Source organism: Gopherus flavomarginatus, chromosome 14 (assembly GCF_025201925.1).
Source record: "Gopherus flavomarginatus isolate rGopFla2 chromosome 14, rGopFla2.mat.asm, whole genome shotgun sequence".
Lineage (NCBI taxonomy): Eukaryota > Metazoa > Chordata > Testudines > Testudinidae > Gopherus > Gopherus flavomarginatus.
This window is the reverse complement of record NC_066630.1, coordinates 21330780-21351546: the sequence shown is the minus strand read 5'-3', so window position 1 is coordinate 21351546 and position 20767 is coordinate 21330780. Positions and strand designations below refer to the sequence as shown.

Genomic DNA, 20767 nt, shown 5'->3' with positions numbered 1-20767 from the left:
GATATGATAGAGGTCTATAAAATCATGACTGGTGTCAAGAAAGTAAATAAGGAAGTGTTATTTACTCTGTCTCATAACACAAAAAAGTAGAGGTCACAAAATGAAATTAATAGGCAGCAGGTTTAAAAACAAACAAAAGGAACCTATGGAACTCCTTGCCAAAGGATGTTGTGAAGGCCAAGACTATAACACGGTTCAAAAAAAAAAAAAGAACTAGATATGTTCATGGAGGATGGGTCCATCAATGGTTATTAGCCAGGATGGACAGGGATGGTGTCCCTAGCCTCTTTTTGCCAGAAGCTGGGAATGGGCAACAGGGGATGGATCACTTGTGATTACGTTTTGTTCATTCCCTCTGGGACATTGGCCACTGTCGGAAGACAGGATGCTGGTCTAGATGAACCTTTGGTCTGATCAAGTATGGCCATTCTTACAGGCTGGAGAGCAAGCCCACCTGACACTCACCCATGGCTCCAGTCTCATGGGGGTTGCAACATCATTCGCATTTGGCCCAACCACTCTTTCATCACAAGGGAGAGGTGGCCAGGCCAAATATGAGTGAGTGGTGTTATGACAAGGCACACAGTATTTCAATGCCATGCAACCCTGTGCATCATGTTGCAATGCTCAGATGAGGGAGACGGGCTGAGCTACCACTTCTAGGTGTGGGATAGGCTTACACTATAGCCCCCAGAGAAAAAATTGTATTGTGCATCTCCTTTTGTCAATTGCATAATATGTTTGAGAAAGCACCACGTATCCACCTAAAGACTACCAGGGAGGGTGATTCCCCTCCAATCCCCTACTCCCTCTTAGTTCCACCATTGCCAGGATGCCAGTCTGATTCCCCCCAAAAACACAGTCTGGCACAACTTAAGCCCTGCCTCCAGAAAGTGAAATGGAACTCAAGATTCCCGAGTTGCGCCATTCCTCTTCTGTTAGTAAATAACTCTGAAATCCACTGGCAAAGCATGTGTAGAATAAGCACAACAGGGAGATGAGGCACAAAAGACAAAACATATTTCTGTTAAGCTAACAGTTAGTCTGTTCATTTAGGTGCCAGAAGTCTGTGTGGTGGATTTAAAGGTTCCAGTCCCCTGATGAACCATTTGGGCATAAGTAGGATGTCACATGATGGGATTTGTTTTTTCAGTTTGCCTTTTTAAAAACCTAGCAAGTTAGCACCTCCCCTTGAAAACAAACACTTTAAAAGCTCATAATAAAGGTTACAAAGTCAAACACACAAAAGTTAGGAAATATCAGAATTAAGGCTGCCCATGCAACTTTAATTCACCCTCTTTGTACATATGCATTATGATATGGTCTTTAATGACATGATCATATGCCATTTTTTCCACAGGACCCCTGCCTTGTCTGGAGCCCAGAATGGACTTGCTCTGGTGATGGATTAGAGTTGTGTAGTAAAGGAGGATGTTGTCCATAGGACTCCAGCCTCATTTGTTGCAGATGTTAGAAACATGCATAATGCATGACATGGGACTGCAGGAAGAGAAATTATGTTCTCCAGATTAAGGCAGTTGATTGCTGCCGTGGATTCTCTCCCTCTTTGCCACTGAGTTCCTAGGATTCTAGGCACGTGACTTAAACCAAAACTTTCCAAAGGCTATTGCTAACTATGTGTTCCTTATTTTCCAGGTGCCCAAATGGAGACTTGGTGTCTGCACTGCAGAAGTCATGAGTACTCTCAGCTGCAAATGAAGTCAGTGAGAGCTTTGCTTGAACATATGAAGTGCTATAGAATGCTAAGTATGCCAAAAAATCAGGTCCTTATCTCAAATTGACACTCAAAATTAGTGGAAACTTTGAACCTTAACTTCTCTGTGCCACATTTCCCTACCTGTAAAATGGGGATAATATCACCCCTCCAGCTCCTACCAGTGATGAGAAGATTCATTCATTAATGTTTGTGAAGCATTCTGATATTATGATAAGAGCCCATAAAAACACCCATGGAGAAATTAATAATCTTGGCTCTGTGGCAGGGTTTCAATCATGTACAGTAAATAAAGTCTAGGGTCATGTTTAACAATGAGGATAAAATACAATATTTAATAGCTGCTCATTAAGGAAGCCCCATTAATCCTGTGCACTGAATGAGGAAGAAATAGTGATCATGTAAATAAAGAACTTTCAGAATCTTAAATGTATGCTTAAAATACCATACTGAGCCAGGGCCATAGATAGGAAAAAGTGCATGTACACATGCTACTCATTTTCACTGTCAAACTTAGTTTAGGTTCAAATCCTAGGTTTTGCTTTTTTTTCCAGTAAAACATTCTGTAATCATGAGTCAGGGTCCCAAGATTGGCTTAGAAATCATGAGATTCTAAAAAAACAAATTGGAACAATACAAGAGAACCAGAAAGTGAAATCAACTAGAAAATTACTACCAAGAAATATTAAACTGACCAGTTTAATTCCATTTCCTATATTGAGTGCAATACACATTGCACTCAATACACATATATTGAGTGCAATACAAAGTAAACAAAAAATCTTACATTAGAATTTTAAAGGCTCGCAGCTTTGAAAATTTAGGTATTGATATCCACTCCCTCCGAGCAAAGCAGAAAGGACAGCATCTCTGATCCTCCTCCATCCCTGCAGTATTCCAGCCTAAGAAGAGAGGGGGCGGGGGGTGAAGAACTGCTGAAGCTGCCCTCCAACCTGGACAGGGAAGAGGGGACCCAGCTGCAACCTCTCTAGGACTAAGAGAGGGGGATGAAGACTCTCAGGAAGAACAGAAACGAAGCTGGTGCGGGTGGGGGGTGGGTGGACTGAACTGATGGGGATGCTGAACTAATGGGGGAAGGGTCTGATTTAATTTCTGGGCAGGGAGTAGGCACATGTGCGGGTGTGAGCTCCTTCAGTGGGGTCCAAAAATCACCTTCCCAAATAAATTTGGGAGAGCAGCCAACACTAATTGTCACACATATTTGGGGATGGGCAGGGGAGTCCAAAAAAAATCAGGTGACAAATAAAACACAATGTAGCCTTTAAAAAAAAAATCTCATGATTTTTGATCACTTGAGGTTGGCAATACTAGAATCTCTAGTGTACTCGTTCGTGCCTTTATAACAAAAGTTACCACTGCTTACCTGACTATTACTTCTCAAAACAGTCAGCATTTTGTATTATACAACTTCAAAACAATGGTTTGGGTAGTTCTGAAGATAAGGCACAACTCCTTCACCTCAGAGTCCAGTTAAGGGTGCTAACTAAAATAAATTTGGCACCTTGATCCCAGCTCCAAGTAAACATTAATCAACATTATGAAAACTACCACACACACTTTGGAACAATCAGGAATGACTGGCAGTTGGTGTTCACAAAAATACTCTTAGGCCTAACCAGAAACAGTGAATTACCATTTGCTTCTAGAAAAGGGCAACGTTAGGAGGTCAAGATTGAAGTAACTGATGAGGCAGCCTGAAGTAGCTTGCTTTTCAGCTTCAATGCCTACAGATAAAACATTCATTTTCATTGTAGTTAATCCTTTAAGCATCACCAAACCAAAGACTGTTTTTACCTGCAGATAATCTCACTAAATAAAATTGCAAGTAGGAAACCCTGAAGCTATAGGATGGAAGCTTAGCCTCTTATTCCACTGGACTCAGCTAGGGTAGCACCGCCAGATAAACCACCATATCTATTGAGGATCCCACCCCGCTGCCCTTCAAGACTTTAAAAGTCCAAATAGTTCAACCTTTATTCACATGTACCCAAATGTTATGTGAGGAGGAGAGATGGAGACAAGTGAATGGGCAGGCAGAGAGGAGTGGGCCCCTCCCACCGTGAACCAAATCCTGGCCATCGAAACTCACGTAGCTCAGCTTCCTACCCCACCTCTGCTATCTTAGCTTGCAATCCTAATACAACTTCACGTTCTGCTACCACGTTTACCCAGCATCCTGCCTCAAATTAAATCACGTTATCCTCCCTCTGAAAGCACTGCAGCTATCCCTTGTTCCTCAGGCTCACTGGGGGTAAAAACCTCCCTGCTTCTGTAATCGGCCCCTAGCCACCCCCCAGGCAGCCCCTCATTTTTTGCCATTGCCAGCCCCGCTACAGGCAGCTCCCTGCCCCCCACTCTTGTCCCAGGCACCCCCCCTACCCCCAACACATGTACCAGGCAGCTGACCCCAGCCCCCCGCCCCGCCCCACTCGCGGCTCCGCATTCGCAGACACAGAGGAACAAAAGGCACCGCGTCCTCCCTCTCCCCACAGGGGGTCTAAGGCGGCTCCGCTCAGGCAGCGCCGGGGCGACCACGGAAGCGAGCCGCCACCCAGCCAGAGCCGCCACCCACCCGGTGCTCCCGCTCGGCAGCGTCGCCAGGTATCGGCCCCGGGGCTGGAGCGCGCGGGAGCAGGGAGGCTGGTGTCAGGCCGGACCAGGCCAGGCCGCGGCGTGCAGGCCGCAGAACTGGGCTGTGAGGGAGCTGCGCCATTGGCCGCGGGAGCCTGCGCCTGAGGAGCCCGCCCAGGCCGCTCTGTGTAGCTGAGCCGGTGAACGGGGGGCGCGGGCGCGGCCCAGAGCAGCCCCACAGAGCACCTGTCCCGCTCTTCCCTCGCCCCCCTTCCTTGCCCTCCCCACCATGGCCCCCAGCTGCCCCTCCCCTCCCCATCATGGGCCCCACCTGCGCCTTCCCTCTCTTCCATCGCCCCCAGCCCTTCCCTCCCCATCATGGGCCCTACCTGTCCCTTTCCTCTCCTCCGTCGCCCCCACCTGTCCCTTCCCTCTCTTCCACTGTCCCTCACCTGCCCTATTCTCCTCTGCCTTGTTACCCCCTACCCATCCCATCTCCTCTGCCCCTACCCTCGCCTTCTCTCACACATTGCTCCCCTGCCCATCCACTCTGCCCCAGTCCCCTTCACTCCTGGTCCATCTCTGTCTTCTCCCATCACTCCTGTGCCTGCCCATTCACCTGTCTCCATCACTCCACCTCACATAACCCCTCCCATTCCATCTCCTGCCTTCCTTATGACCACCTGCACCACCCAGTCTATGCCCCTTCCCACTCCTACCACTCCCACACATCCCATCTCCTTGCTCCATCCTCCTTTTACATCTGACCATCTCTCTGACCCATGATGATTATGCACCTGCTCATAACATAGGTTCTCCTTTCCCCTCTTGCCTATTCTATATCATAGGTCCCTGTCCAATCCCTGTACACCTACATCTTCTCTCTGCCCTCCTTCCCTCTCTCCATTGCATCACAACCATCTCTGTCTCAGAACCTCTCAACACCTCACTACACTCACCCATCTACATACATCCTGTAGGCTAAGGAATTCAATGGAATTTATGTTTTCTGTGCCTGGTTATTCTAGTCTTTAATGCTATATTCATGCTAAAAATCAATTTTCCTGATAAGGCATTGGACAAACTCTGGCTGAGACTTTTATGCCAACTCTGCTCCCACCTTTCCTGTATTTGATTGATGTGTTGCTTAAGTGCCTGTATTGTTGGGATTTTCTACACAGAGATCATCAGAATTTTTAAGAGACGTGTTCATGGTATTCTAAAAATGATTTCCTCCTCCTTTATTTCTGGGGGGAAAACATACTTAACTCTGTCTTCTCCACGTCAGTCTAGAGCTTCTAAGGTCTGGAGCTCCACAAACTCTCTGAGGTGCATTTGGGCACCTTTAAAAACAAACAAACAAAAAAAACCACCAAAAAACTGTTGCAGTCAGCTGTGGCTCACTTAGGGCAAGTCTACACTACAGTGCTACTTCAGCACAGCTATGCCACTGTAACACATCAGGTAAAGATGCACAGTGCCAAAGGGAGAGCGTTCTCCCATCAGTATAATTACTTCACCACCGTGAGAGGTGGAAGCTATGTTGGCAGGAGAGTTTCACCCACTGACATAGTGCTGGTGTCGACAGCGCTTAAGACAATGTAACTTAGATCACTTGGGAGTGTCTTTTTCATACCTCTGAGCAATGTAAGTTACATTGAATTAAGAGGTATTGTAGACCAACCCTTAGAGCAGAGGTGAGCAATAATTTTCAGAGGGGGGCCACTCCATGAATTTTGATGAGTCATCATGGACTACACATTTCTACTATATTATTGGAAGGGGTGCGGGGTCTCGGAGCTTGCTCAGGAGTGGCCTCTCAGAGGGAGCTTGCTCAGGAGTGGGCTCCAGACTGGAGCAGGGGACTGGGGTGCAGGAGGGGGCAGGCTCTGGGAGGGAGTTTCGGTGCAGGAGGGGGTTCTGACTTGGGGCAGGGGATTGGGGTGCGGGAGGGAGTGCAAGTTCTGGCCAGGAGGTGCTTACCACAGGCAGCTCCCAGCAGGTGGTGAAGTGGGACACCCAGGCAGGCTGTTTTCCTGTGGTGGTCATACACCGCTCCTGGAAGCAGCCAGCTGCTGGCACAGTGGCACGTCTCTGCCCGTCCCTTAGGGGATGGGAGGCAGCGGGGCTCCGTGCGCTTCCTATGCCTGCAAGCACCGCCAATTGGAGCTGTGAGGACGGTGCTGGGGTGGGGGCAGCATGTGGAGCTGCCTCACCCCTCACCAGGGGCATGCAGAGACATGCTAGCAGCCGCCAGCCGCTTCCAGAAGCAGTGTGGTGCTACGCCAGGCAGGCAGCCTGCCTGAGCGCTCCGCCGGACTTCTAGCCTCCCGGAGATCGCGACGGGGCAGCCAAAGAGCCTGGCAGGCTGGACAGAAATGTTAGACAGGCAGGATCTGGCCTGTGGGCCGTATTTTGCCCACCCCTGCCTTAGAGACTAACTTTTAAGTAGCAAAGCTTGGAGTCTGAGGATGGTGACTTATTTTTGCATTCAAAGCTGGTCATTGATTTTAAAAGATAAAAGGACTTTAAAATTCAAGCAGGTCATTATTTATGGGCAATGCGTTATGTAATAGAGTTTAGGGAACAATCTTGCAGTGCACCGATTTTGAATATTGACTAACTGACTGTAAATAAATAGTTTCTCCCCACATCCCATCTCTGTTTTGTGATATGTTTAAGCTATATAGTACACTAATATTACAAAAGTTGGGGATATTTTTTCAGCTGTATAACTAAATTAGTTGTGCTTTTTTAATGGTTTTCCATCACAAGTTTTCTTTGGTGTAATCACTTTTGCACCTCATGAGCCCCCCTCCTGCAAAGATTTGTGCACATGCTTAACTTTGCATATTGTGAGTAGTCCTACTAATTGCATTGGAACTACTCAAAAGCCAAGATTTTCAAGTGACTAGTGATTTAGAATGCCCAACTGAGACACCTTAAAAAGTGACTGATTTTTAAGGGGGCTTATGTTGAGTACTTTTTGAAAAGTAATCCCATCTCAGATTGGACACCAGAAATAACTAACCACTTTTGGAAATCTTATCTACCATGTGTAAAGTTATGTATGAGTGTCAGTCTTTGCAGAAGTCATGTCAGTCTTTCCGTTGCATTCTTTTTGATGTCTCTGAGCTACAGAGAATGACACTCTTGTTTTTGTAAAATATTTTGAATTACTGTACCTGGGTATAATATTTTAGGCCTCAATGCACAATACAATATGCTTGAGTGTTTTCATGGTTTGTCACACACTTTTTTGATATTATTTGATAAATTTTTGGCAAGGAATATTTATTGCTTTGTATGTGTGTTTAGGAGTGAGACTGAAGAATAATGTATGAAAGTTATTGACATCATGACAACCATCCGACACAGAAAGGGAATAAAAGTCACAGAAGTTGCTGAATATCTGACACAAGAGAAAAATGTGAAGCCTGATGGAAAAGTTCGAGCTGGTGGGTAATTATAAGAAATGTCATATTGTGGACTCTCACTAATGTCAATTTTTTGGTATGTACCCTTATGCACAGATGAAAACTAGGTATTGTACCAAATAGTTATCCAAGTATAGCCAAATCTTCTTTCTGATCAAAGCTACTGTAGTCATGGCGACACTGTAGATTACTGCGCTAGATTCTTTTACCTGTTTTCAAACTCTAGTTTAGGTTACAAATGAAAATAATTTTGTGAACTTCATAAAACCCAGTACACATTTAGCAGAGTTCATCATCAGTTACAGTTTTTGCTCAAGAGAGGCATAGGACTGAAGTGACTTAAACCAGTGGTTCTCAACCTTTTTCTTTCTGAGGCCCCCTCAACATGCTATAAAAACTCCACGGCCCACCTGTGCCAACAACTGGTTTTCTGCATATAAAAGCCTGGGGAAGACTTAAGGGGTAGTAAACAGGGCACTTGCCCGGGACCCTAAGAAGCTACATTGCTCAGGCTTCGGCTTCAACTCCATACAGTGGGGCTTTGGTTTTCCGCCCTGGACCCCAGTGAGTCTAACACAGAGATGGGCAAACTACAGCCCATGGGCCGCATCCAGGACACCAGCTGTTTTAATCCGTCCCTTGAGCTCCCGCTGGGGAGTGGGGTCTGGGGCTTGCCCTGCTCCGGTGCTCCAGCTGGGGAGCAGGGTCGGGGGCTGCTCCACACAACTCCCAGAAACAGCAGCATGTGCCCGCTCCAGCTCCAGCCTCCTACACCTAGGGGTAACCAGGGCCTCCACTCCACATGATATCCCTACCCCAAGCTCCACCCCTTCAGCTCCCATTGGACAGGAACTGCGGCCAATGAGAGCTGTAGGGGCAGCACCTGCGTACGGGGCAGCGCACAGCAGAGCCGCCTGGCCACGCCTCTGCGTAGGAGCTGGCTGGGGGATATGCCACTGCTTCTGGGACCTGCTTGAGGTAAGCACCCTCTGGAGCCTGCACCCCTTCCTCCCCCCCATGCCCCAACCCCCTGTCCCAGCCCTAGTACCCCTCCTCCCCTCCGAACCCCTCAGTCACAGCCCAGAGCACCCTCCGACATCTCAAACCCCTCATCCCCAACCCCACCCCAGAGTCTGCACCCCCAGCTGGAGCCCTCACCCCCTCCTGCACCCTAACCCCAATGTCCTGAGCTTTCATGGCCCACCATACAGTTGCTATACCCAGATGTGTCTCTTGAGGCAAAAAGTTTGCCCATCCCTGGTTTAACGCTGGCCCTGCTTGGCGGACCCCCTGAAGCCTACTCGTGGCCCCCAGGGGACCCCAGACCCCTAGTTGAGAACCAGGCAACTCACAATTAAACCTGGAAAATGTATGCTTCAAACACTGGAGGCTCATACAGATGATTTGAGTTGTGATTCTTAGGTTTGAAGACCTCTGATAGGGGATCATATCTGCGCAATATAAGAACAAGTAAATTACATGTGGTGTCAGAGGTTTAATTGAAACCATTTTTGGCTTTTGTAGATGTAAGTCAGACTCACACAGTACTACCTTCAAAATGTCTTTTGTTTTGTTGGTTTGTTTATGTAAATGAAGGACAAAGGGAAATTCTTTCTTGGAAATGCCTGAGAGTTCACACCATTTGTTTTTATTTTTGTTAGGGTCACATTTTCAGTCTGCAACCTCAGATTTTGTGCCTGCAAAATTGGGTCCACCTGCATTTGTGCACACACACTTTGAAAGGTGGGCAGCCAATTTATCCAATTTGTGTGCATAGATGTAAATAGGCAAAATACAGCTCTGGTATAAGTGGACAAATCCATTGTCTTCAGCTTCATTGAATCACACTTGCTTATATTTAAATTGAATTTTGTCCAATGTGACAGGTAGCCACTTATAATGGATATGCATCCACATCACAAAAAGCAGGATTACTGAAATCAACTTGAAAAATATTTTAAAACAAAAAGTGCACATAAGCAGTAAACTGAGTTGCTTTATTTAGAAATGCAGTCTCTGCATTAGTCTATAATCTTGTTTTGATGTCACCAGGTAGTCATCTGCAATTCAAAGCATGACATCATCAGAGACTGCTTTGATCAGTGCTCAGCCTCAGTATGGAAGTTTATTCAACCTGAAATGCAGTTTGAAAAAAATCAAAAAATAAAATAAACTTTTGAACTTGGCTGCTTAAAGAAAAAGATTTTAATATCTTGCTTTGTAAGCTAACAGTCATGCTGTAGTTCATTAATTAAAAACAGTGCCCTGGAGGGTTTTCCAAACTCTTTGTAATTTAGATTTATAAATTAGATATGGTGTTTATCTAGATCTGTATTAGATCATAGGGCTGTTTTAAAAACTGCAACTTTACATTTTCCCCTTCAAACAGAGACTTTTTCATTCTGTATGTAACTAAAAGATTGCTACACAAGAAAATCACAAGTCCGGTTTCCATAAAGCTGTTTGAGAACAAGGCTCTACAAGTCCTAGACCTCACTAGTGGTGGTTCTGAAATCCATTTAAAATACCTAAGTAAAATGGCAAGCTTCACAATCCCAGAGTGAAAGTGTTTTTCTTCTGTAAGTTTACACAGGTGGAAAGCTATGGAAGAGACTTTCACTTACAGTTGGTGGAACTGTTGCCATATCTCTTGGACTTCTTACTTCTGTTTATGTTGCTACTCTACATGAAAATGACCTGTGGTTTTCCAATATTAAGGTAATGAAATGATTTTGATAATTGCATCAGTGCTTTTCTAGGACACTTTTTGCAACATGAATATTTGCAGTAGGCTATATACTTTTAAAAAAAATCTTTGTCTTGTCACTCATACTGAAAATATAGAATGTTCTATCTGAAGACAGGTGTCGAGGAGGGTCTGTGGGGATGTGAGAGAGCACACATTTCCCATTTTAACTTTTTTCCCCTACTTCCTCACATTGAAAACCTTTCAATCACTTCAATAAGTACCTTTCTCTTAACTATGCTCTAAACACATTCACACAACACTCTCCCATTATGTTCCTGCTATATTAATAGCTCAAAATCTTGCCTACAAATGATCACCTAGAAAAAGTCAAACACACTGATTTCTCAACAATTTTAAAAAGTATTGTTTTAAGATAAGAAATGCCTTCCCAAAATCCTGGCATGCAACAGTATTATCTCTGTAAGAAGGTCTTTAATCTGAATAAAGAAATATATCTATAAATGATCCTTCTAATGCAATTGGGGTACTGATAATCATCAGTAAAACAAAACTCTAAGTCACCAATAATATTTATTTTCACATAATAGCATCCTTTATCTGAAAATGTAAAAGCACTTTTCAAACATTAATTAAAGACCTGAGAGAGAGAGATGGGATTGTCACCATTTTACAGACTAGTAAATTGAGGCACAGGACAGGAAGGTCACTTAAGTCTTTGGCAGAATTAGGAATTGAACTCTACACTGAAGTACCCCGCTCAAACCGCTAGATCTGTTACACTGGTATTTTTTTTAATACAGTACCTCAAATGAGGATGAGAGATGTAACCACTCCCACTCGTCTTTGAGGTTGTGAGGTAGATCCTTTCACATAAGCACTTTATTTCTCTTTCAAGTAGAACAGACAGTATCAAGACAAATCAATCTTTGATTTATTGCCAGTTTCTGGAGCATAAATAATGACTCATGACAGTCCCCCATAAAAAGCTTGTGTCCCATTTTCTGGGGCTTGCCAAATAGGTCTGCTGGGGGTGTGGCTAAGGCAGCCAGAAAATGGACTGTTTCCCCATATGTCCTTTCAGCAGACACCACATTGGAACTTGGTGGAGCCCACAATTGTACTTCAAACTGCTCCTGACAAATGGACCCTTCCCTCCCGCCCACCTCCCCAGAACTAAGGCTGGCAGTGGTAAAATCCCTTCCTTCTCAGGGCATGCAGCTTCCGACCCACTCACCACCTACCTCATATGCAAAGGATGTGGTTGCTGCAGGGAAGTGTACTTCCCTCTGCCAATACAAGCAAATTTGGCTCATTAGCTCCCTAGAACAAAGTCTCTCTCCAAGGGATTGTAAAATCTAGCAAAGATGATTTAGCACAAACAGATTCTCTACTCAGGTAAAAATCCTGGTTCTCAGCCAAATTCTCTTCCAAAAGGAAAAGACTTACCTCCTCAAACTCAGCTTTATGTCGAGTTAGTTTCACAGCCTCAGAAATACTTGTGCTGGTGGGAACCAGTGTGTGTAGGACTTTTCCCCTTCCAAGAACCAATAATGACAATTTTTTTCCCAGTATTGTTGCAGAGGAAACTAATTGTTATGCTGATGTCTAAATCAAAGAAAAACAAAAAACAAACAAACAAAACAGGTGAGTTACTTTACTGCGAAAACACTTAGTCCTCACTGGTAGGTACCATATATACACACCATATTTTACCTAATTATTAGAAAACATATTTTGAGTATTTATACTGTAATATACTCTTAGCACGTTAACACCTTTTTTTATAATATGCACCTTTTTGCATTTCCAAAAACATTTTCATACAGGTACTAAGAGTAGTAGTTACCAGTTACTAAAATAGTTACTGCCAAACTGCATGAACAACATTGTTTTGTGGCAGCCTCATCTTTCTTTGGTTACACAGGTAGAGATGTATACCTTTGATAAACATGACATTCACTTTCGACAGTCTTTACTTTTTTAGGTTAAATATGAGTGTCTACAAATCTACATACGTGACTGAAAAGATAAAACGTTTTATATTTACCTCTGAAAAATTCAATAGTTTGTGAATTTGTTGTAACTTACACAAGATGGCACTAGTGACAAATATGTTTATTATCATAGTTATGTTACTCAAAAATGGACAAAATGCACACACCATTTTTTTCTTATTATTTCTAATCCATTAGAAATAATCTACATTGTAAAATAAACTTCAGATATTTTTCAGTGATACATTCTATTTATTGGAGTGTACTCTGTGTACAGGCTCACTTTACGTTCTAAGAAAATAAGTTTTCCATTTAGTAGATGTTAAGGGTCATATTTTCAGTGGGCTTCAGATTAACCTTTAACTTTGTAAGCACAAATGTTAAACTTCGACTTGAATAGGCAGACAAGTATTTGCAAAACTAAACTTGTTACGAGCAGTAACCTGATATGCTTAAACCTATTTGATCATGCAAACTTAGAGGCTGTTTCTATAAATTTGGCTTCAAATTATTTAACATGACTTAAGAACAAAGATGTTAGCCTCTGCTATTTGTGCTTTATTTGCCAATTAAGGAGGACCTTGGGAGATTCAAAGCTGCAGCCATGTGCACTCTTACAAGGTACTGTATGTCCATCAATAGAAGACATTTAGACACAGGAGTGTCCATATATAGAAAAATCTTTTTTCAATATGTTTTTCAAATAGTATATACTGTATACAAATACAGGCAGTGAAATTTAGTATATAATAATTTAGCTCTCAAAAGTTATGTTGAAAACAAATGGAAATATCTATATTTTCTTGAACTTTTTTATGGTTTGGCTGATACATATATTCCTGCATATTTTAACTAAATTTCCTCAAAACTGTGTAGCAATATGCCTTATTTTTCTAGAGGTCTAAATGCAAGTTTTATTGCATGTAATCTAATCTTTGACACCAAATTATTGTGAGCCTTTGCTAAATGAAGTGCAGAGATTATTATGGGGTTTGTTTGTTTGTTTTATTTACTAACCATGATATATACTAGAAATGGAAGCCATACCAGCAAACACTCAGTGTTGCATAACGCAAGGACCTACAAAATTCTGTAACATATAGCCATTGCTGAGAAACAAGGAAAATGTCTATTATAAGAGAGTGTTCATTTCTTTAAAAATGCTACTGAGCTATAATACATCTATTTTTAAATGACTTTGATTGAATAGGTTGTTAAAAATAAAAAGCAACTAGTTTTTACATTTGACAATGATAAATACTTTAATACATATAAAAATTCCATAAAGCCACCATGAGTGGTATTCACACAGTGGACTGAGATACCGTGCTGTCTAGTGGAATTCACAGCTCTGGGTAGGTGGCCAGGATCCCTATACAATGCACAGGGAGAGATAGGCATCTAAAAAGGAGATTCACAAAAGCCAGCATACTGAGTGGGGAGCTGCCTAAGCTAACTAATAGGAAATGTTCAGGAAAGTGGTGTGGCCTAAGCCTTGTTGTCCTGCATGCCACGAAACAGGTGATCTGGAGGTGCGGGGAGGTGCAGTTCAGCGGGGCTGCTGGTAGATGGGAGGCACTGGGTGTGTGTGTGGGGGAAGCTGACATATTACTGTGGCTCTTTGGCAATGTACATTAGTAAATTCTGGCTCCTTTTCAGGCTCAGGTTGGCCTCCCCTGTTCTAGAGGTATGTAAACAAGAAGTAAAAAAAAATTAAATTGAACAAAGGAGGAGTACAAGCTGAATAGCAGGAATGCTTTTTCTAACAGTGAAATCTATTAAAACTATTTCATTAATAGAAAAAAGTTTACCAACTTGTAACATTGTGCATGATCTTTAAGGTCCTGATCCAGTGCCCATTCTTTGGAGGGCATTGGATCAGCCTTTAAATCATAGTGAACTCTTAGGTAAAGTTAAATTAATATTGAAAATATCATTACAATAGGCTCAACTTCTTGAATAAGTAAATTGCAGTTTTTGGGTGCAGCATTAATTACCACAGGTTTTTGGTTTTTTTAGGTTTCTTAACATTTTAAATAGAATTTAGCAGTAAACCACCTATTTGTTGGGCACTGTGAAAAATATTTTACAACAAAGATCCTTAAGTGAGCAGTCTGTTCTGGCACTGATAACAGGATTATTATTATTAACATTTTCATATATTAAAAGGATGATCTGTCATAAAGAATAGCTTTTTATTTAATAGAGCTTGGCTCCTCACTGTGCTATGCCTGAGTTTTGCTCAGATGCAGTGGTAAAGTGGAACTATCAGGGATTTAGTCATGGACCCCTGATTCTCAGCTGCTTGGCCTATGCCCAAGACAAGTTAAAGCTGTCGGGGCAGATTTAATGTACATCACTTATGCAGGGTCTGTCAGGGCTATAACAGTGAAGAACTGAACATGGTGGCAACTCGGTCATTCCCACTTCTCTATCATCTTATGCCAGAGAGGATCCCGTCACCTCCTCTCCACAGAGGACAATGCTGTAGTGAAAACCTTTGGCCCTATTCTGGTTTTTAATTAGGTGTACCAGAGAATCTGGGTCACTTATTTTTGCGTATATACCCTTTAGGTTTAGAAAATGGAAGCTTTATTCTGAATTAGTGTTCCAATATGGTGCATTGATTTGTTGACATTCCAATTGCTTGGTTAGAGAACTATGCAGAAAATCCACCAACTTTGTTCAGCTTCAAGAACTCAAAGTGAGAAACACGTATTTTATACAGCTATGTACCGTAACTCAAAAAAAAAGAATTGAAATTGATATTTATGAACCTACTGCTAATGATGGCCTTGTTATAGAAATGTGTTTATCGGTTCTGCTGTAGAAGGCCCCTCTTGAAACCCAATTTTCAATATCCTGCAACAATGAGAACAGCTTTACTGTTGCAATAAAATACTTCTTTGCAGATAGTCTTCCTTCAAGAGGCTAGCGATAGCACCTTCTATAGTATGAATGAGAACCTTGTTAATGAGTTAAATATACACACTCATCTCTGTTTACTTAATTTTGCCATGGTAATTGCAGTAAGGGAAAGCCAATCTTGTACCTCTCATCACAAAAACAGAAAAAAGCTAGTATCTAAGGACTGTGACATATGCTATAATTTAGATGCCATGAGAAAGAAGTCACAGAATGACCTTGTCCAACAAAACAAAGGATAATGTTTGCATTCAATTTTAACAGTGGAGCCTGTAGTCAGTTGTCCTGGCTAGATGACATTGAAGAAAACACTGGGCTTGAGTCTCCTCTCACTTCCACCATCCAGCTCCATTTACTTCAGTGGACTTACTTCCAATTCATACTGGTGTATTTGAGTCTTGATGTTCTCACTTGTTCTGGCTAATCATCTGTTTATGTCTTCTCATTTCACATGCTAAATCTCTAATGGAGATGAACAAAGAAGCAGGAAGCTAGTATTCAAAGTTCATAATAACGCAAGTGAACAGGTGTAATCCATTAGGAAAAAACCAAGCTGGATCAGTACTTTAGTATTTTCCTTCTGAAAAAGTGTCACTTCCAGTGTTTGGCCAGCTATATATGTTGCTTGGCACCCATACCCTATATCAAGAGTCTAATCAACATTTGAGCGGGAGTCATGCCATTCTAACAGATGGACAGGAGGTTAACCAGCCAAAAGACCATGTATGTGCATTAAATATGTTTGCTGAGGGCATGATTCACAGCTTGGAACATTGATAGCTGCTGTCTATATTGAGTTTCCACTTGTATAGTTGAAGAGATTTGCTAATCTGACTGATCTGCATTGAAATTTAAGACTTAAACAAAATATATATAATTTTTTCAGCTACACAAACTATGCTTTGGTCTTGTTAAATCAGATCAAAGAATGCTGGATGAAGACCGCCAGTGTAATTAGGTACATATTTGTGCTGTTTTATATGAAAAGCTTCAATTCATCTTAGCTATTTTCCTAAATTTGGTATGATTTGCTTAAGAGAGTTGAAAAAATTTGTTCTGGAATCTAAGGACTTTCACTCTTAACTGTAACTAGAGCCCTTTCGTATGTTGTTTTCATTGCTTAATACTGCAATAGATGAAAGACTTGAGTTCAAAAGACTACACTGAAAATGTGTCACACAAGTATGGACTTTTGAGAGTAAATGTTAAGTGAGTTTCCAGGGGAATTCGTTGGGAGAGAATAATGCAAAAACCCAGCATTTTGAAGCTATGCCTTGAAGAAAGGGTCATTATTGACTGGTTACCTGCTACAAAAGGCTGAGAGTAAAGGCCAACCATGGGGAAAACCCAGCTGTGGGTGTTGAAGGACTAAAACCTACCAGAGCCCTAGGGTGGAATAGGAGATGACATCTGGTAAGCTTCTTTGCATGTGTATAGGTTCTTTTATTGTGTTATTGTCTTTTCTCTGTAATACTTTTACCTTACAAATAAATGTCCTTGTTTAGAAGGAACTGTGGGCAATATACTGGTCATAGCCCTTGAACAGAAAGTAAAACAGGTCTTTTAGGTATTCTAGCTTTCTGAGTGTATCACAGAGTAAGGCAAGACATTGTGGAGCCTTAAAAATGCATGGTCAGAAAGGAGTGAGGTGTGGGTTTCCACTAAGCAGAGGTGGTGGCTAGGAGCTGGAAGACTTTAAGTGGATGCCATTGGTGGCCCACAGAGGTAGAAATACAGGTGCAATTGCCCTGAAACTGTAACAAATATTGTTGAGCATGGTTGATATGGAAAATTCTGATGTTCCTAATGTATGAATCACCATAGTCCACACAAAGTCTCCAGTTGCTTTCCAGTATACTAAAACATTAGTCTCAGTGGACTACATTGACTTTGTGCCTTTTGGTATTTAATACCATACTAAGCAAAACAAATAGAATGGAACCAGATCATAATATGGGAAGGCTGCAGTTTCTAGTTTTAAATTCACTACTACTACAAAGAGTTCTCAAAACAGAAGCAACATTCTGAAGTGTTAAAGTAAAAGGAATTTTTAGCACTTGGAATTTATTAAGGGCGGGAGGAGGTAATCACAGAGGGGGATCTAATTAGCAAAAATGCATTCAGACATGATTAATATGTAATCCTTGCACCAGCTGTCTTCAACCAAATGCTATTTATGTTTTACGACACAAACACTAGTGAGTTTTACATCTGTTTCATGCTAAGATAACATCTGCTTTACTCGTTCACCACACTTTTCCAGTTCAATGGCAATTTATACTTTTCTTAGTGTGCCATGTCAATAAAAATATATACTGTTATGGGTAAACACTTTGAGTGCATGTTTTACTTTTATATGTTCAACTTGTGCAATGTTTATCACAGAATCTACAATGTTCCTAGCAAAAATGTTTTCTAAGAGCTCTAAGACATTCTTAAAAGATATTTAGGAAAGTAAATTTACATTTGAAGGATATAGGCTATGGCTACACTACAGCTTAAGTCAACGTAAGTTAAGAGTTTCTCCCGCCAACATAGCTACCTCTATGTGGTGGGGACTGGAGTAATTAAACCAACGGGAGAGCTCTCTTTCATCAGTTTAGAGCAGCTACCTGGAGAGCTTCTAGTGGTTTATTTTTGTCTACAGTTGACTTCAGCAAAATGTGTTTTTGCAACAAGATTTTACATTGGGGAAGAGGAAGCTATTTTTGTTTAGTTTTATGTTAGCACTGAACCAATATTGATTCTTTTCCAACATTAGCAGATAAGAGAATCAGCATGAATGTGTAAAGGAAATGCAAGTCTTAGGATGCTACACAATTAACAAGAATGGTACCATAAAAGCTGAGAAAGGCCATTCAGATATTTCAGCAATGTACTTTTGTACAGGAAGATGAATTAATAAGATTAGCTTTAGGAATCTTACTGGGATTTCTTCATGATGAGATTGCCATATGTGGAGTAAAAATATAGAGATAAACCCTTTCTAGTTTTGTAAACTATACGAAATTTTAAAAATTTCATTTAGGCACTAAAGGTCACTATTATTTGTAAGATAAAATGAAAAACTAAATGATTTCACCACATGATACTTTGTTTTCCATATTTTATTTAATTTGTCAAAGTGTGCTCATCCATGTCTCTGAGCATGTGTGTAAACTTCATTAAGCGCACAAGACTCATGAACTAATGGAAGGAAGTGAATTCCCAAATAGAGGTCCCCAATTGAATATCCCCTTCTGTCTAAACTAAAGCACTGTAAGTTTGAATGCCTAATGTCTCAGCTGCTGCCGCATCAGCCAAAGAGACAAAAATCAGACCTTTGAGATACTGAGAACTCAAACAAATTGAAGGCCTTATAGATTAAATCTAACACCTTAATTTGGAATGTGAAAACAAATAGGAGGCCAGTGTTGTTTTTAACCTATAAAGATATTTTTAACCTATAAAGATAAGTATAAAGTGTTGAACAGCTGGCTCCCTGCAAGAAACCATTTAACAAGTGGGCAGCTGCATTCCACACTAGCCTTTACCCAAGGGCCCATTTTTAGAATTACTCAGTTAGAATTGTCTCATGTTGACTTTGATGGGTCAAAATGTGAGAAAGGACTGACTTACAGGATCAGACCCAGAGTCTGCTGAAGCAAGTCATGCGCACCCAGTACTGATGTGTAAACATAAGCTCTGGTGTATGATTGTATCTTAAGTAGCAGGGCTTCTAACTTATTTGCAGGAAGTAGAACGGGAAATTTCATTCAGGACTGAATGTGGATTGTATTACTCCTACTACAAAGAGATGCTGCAGGCTGCATCCATCCAACAAGGTATTTGTAATGTGTAAAGTAAATTTTACTTGGCTTTGACAAGATGCCATTTTTAATAAAGTGAAAAGTGAATATAATGTTTATGAAAGGTGCTGTAATAATCATGCTAGAGACAAAATTTGTTGGATTCATCCACAAAACAAGAATAGTTTAGATAGTGAAAATATAAGCTCTGCAATGGTACATTGGTTCCTCCGATGTACCACCCCATGAGAAAGTGAAATCACTCCTAAGAGTGATATTTCCATACCTGTTTAGTGTTTTGCCTCATTGTTTTACTCAACAACGGCTAAGCATTTGATATGCTGTAACTGCTTATTACAGTAATTATAATAGTCAATACTATGCTGTGTTCTTACCCCCCCCCCCTTTTTTTTGGTATCCACGGTTTCTGTCATAAGTAGATTGTTTGGTGGAAGGGACTTTTTTGGGCTACATATTTGTACAGTGCCTAGCACAATGGGGCCCTAATGCCTGGTTGAGACCTCTAGCTGTTCTTGCAGAACAGATAAATATCTACTATGATGCCTATTGGGGATATTTGTGATAGTTTTTTTGTCTTCAAAACACTGGACTGAGACTCCCAATTAATTTTCCTTTTGCTAGCTAATAGCTTGTATTGTTGGTAACAATTTCATCAATGCCAGTCTCAGCTGGCTTTAAACCAGTGACCTAAGTGAACGGCTCATGATCCCAGTATTAATGTCCCAAGTGTAGTGCCTCAAACATCATTTTTTATTGCAGTGTCCACAGCATCATGAAAATAGATGTATGTTAACATGCAATATTATATTACTAAATATACAGAATTGCATTCATTGTATTGCAGTCCAGTAGTCACTATTCTAAGGGTACGTAAACACTTTAATATTAAAAATAATAAACAACAACACTACAGCACCAACTCTCAGAGCCTGAGTCAATTGACTCTGGGTCTAAAAATAATAGTGTAGACGTTTGGTCTCGGGTCAGAGCCCAGGCTCTCAGAGCCTCCTATCTTGTGGGTTCTCAGAACCCTGGGGTCCAGTCTGAGCCTTAATGTTTACACTGCAATTTTTAGCCCTGCATCCTGAGCCCTGTGAGTCCACGTCATCTGATCTGGGCCAGCCGTGGTCATGCCATGAGTCTTAGAGGATGTCTACATTGCTCTCAAAGTGGGAAAATTAATAAAAGTTTTAGATTTTAGTAACTGAACCAGATATAAAAACATGTTTCGGATCCTTGACATAAAGCTTTGCAAAGTCTTCCATGAAAGATCTTAAAATACACTTGTAAACTTTTCACTGTTCAGCTGAAAATATATTTTTCTATTTTAATTTCTCTTTAACATTTAGGTTTACATGGCTTAATATATGATAATAAAACTGAATCTCTGAGGACAATTAACATACTTGAAAGGATGAATGTTTACCAGGAGGTGTTTCTCAGCATACTGTATAGGATTCTTCCCATTCAGGTAGGTAGGTAATTATGGCTTTAGATAAATAACTATATATGGATGCTTCATGAAAGCTTCCTAGTGAACGAGAAACCTAATTTTGGTTAATTTC

General features: G+C 41.4%; 1 protein-coding gene and 1 long non-coding RNA gene across 4 annotated transcripts in view; one reads left to right on the top strand and one right to left on the bottom strand.

Annotated features, from left to right (window-relative positions):
• The window catches only part of LOC127034375 (uncharacterized), a 30611-nt gene extending 26091 nt beyond the window's left edge, over positions 1 to 4520 (bottom strand). For both annotated transcript variants that reach the window (XR_007769374.1, XR_007769373.1), the window contains exons 1-3: positions 4329 to 4520; positions 3390 to 3480; positions 2523 to 2637 (exon numbers count right to left, since the gene is read on the bottom strand). This is a non-coding gene — a long non-coding RNA (uncharacterized LOC127034375). The remainder of the gene's footprint in view (positions 1 to 2522; positions 2638 to 3389; positions 3481 to 4328) is intronic.
• Positions 3864 to 20767, top strand: part of DPY19L3 (dpy-19 like C-mannosyltransferase 3) — a 46088-nt gene continuing 29184 nt past the window's right edge. The window contains exons 1-5 of one of the 2 annotated variants that reach the window (XM_050923073.1): positions 3864 to 4357; positions 7646 to 7785; positions 10349 to 10482; positions 19127 to 19217; positions 20552 to 20673. In XM_050923073.1, the coding sequence (XP_050779030.1) occupies positions 7668 to 7785; positions 10349 to 10482; positions 19127 to 19217; positions 20552 to 20673 (465 nt within the window). In that variant the 5' untranslated portion in view covers positions 3864 to 4357; positions 7646 to 7667. Of the gene's footprint in view, positions 4358 to 7645; positions 7786 to 10348; positions 10483 to 19126; positions 19218 to 20551; positions 20674 to 20767 lie in introns of those variants that run through there. The other variant, XM_050923074.1, reaches the window with a different exon arrangement.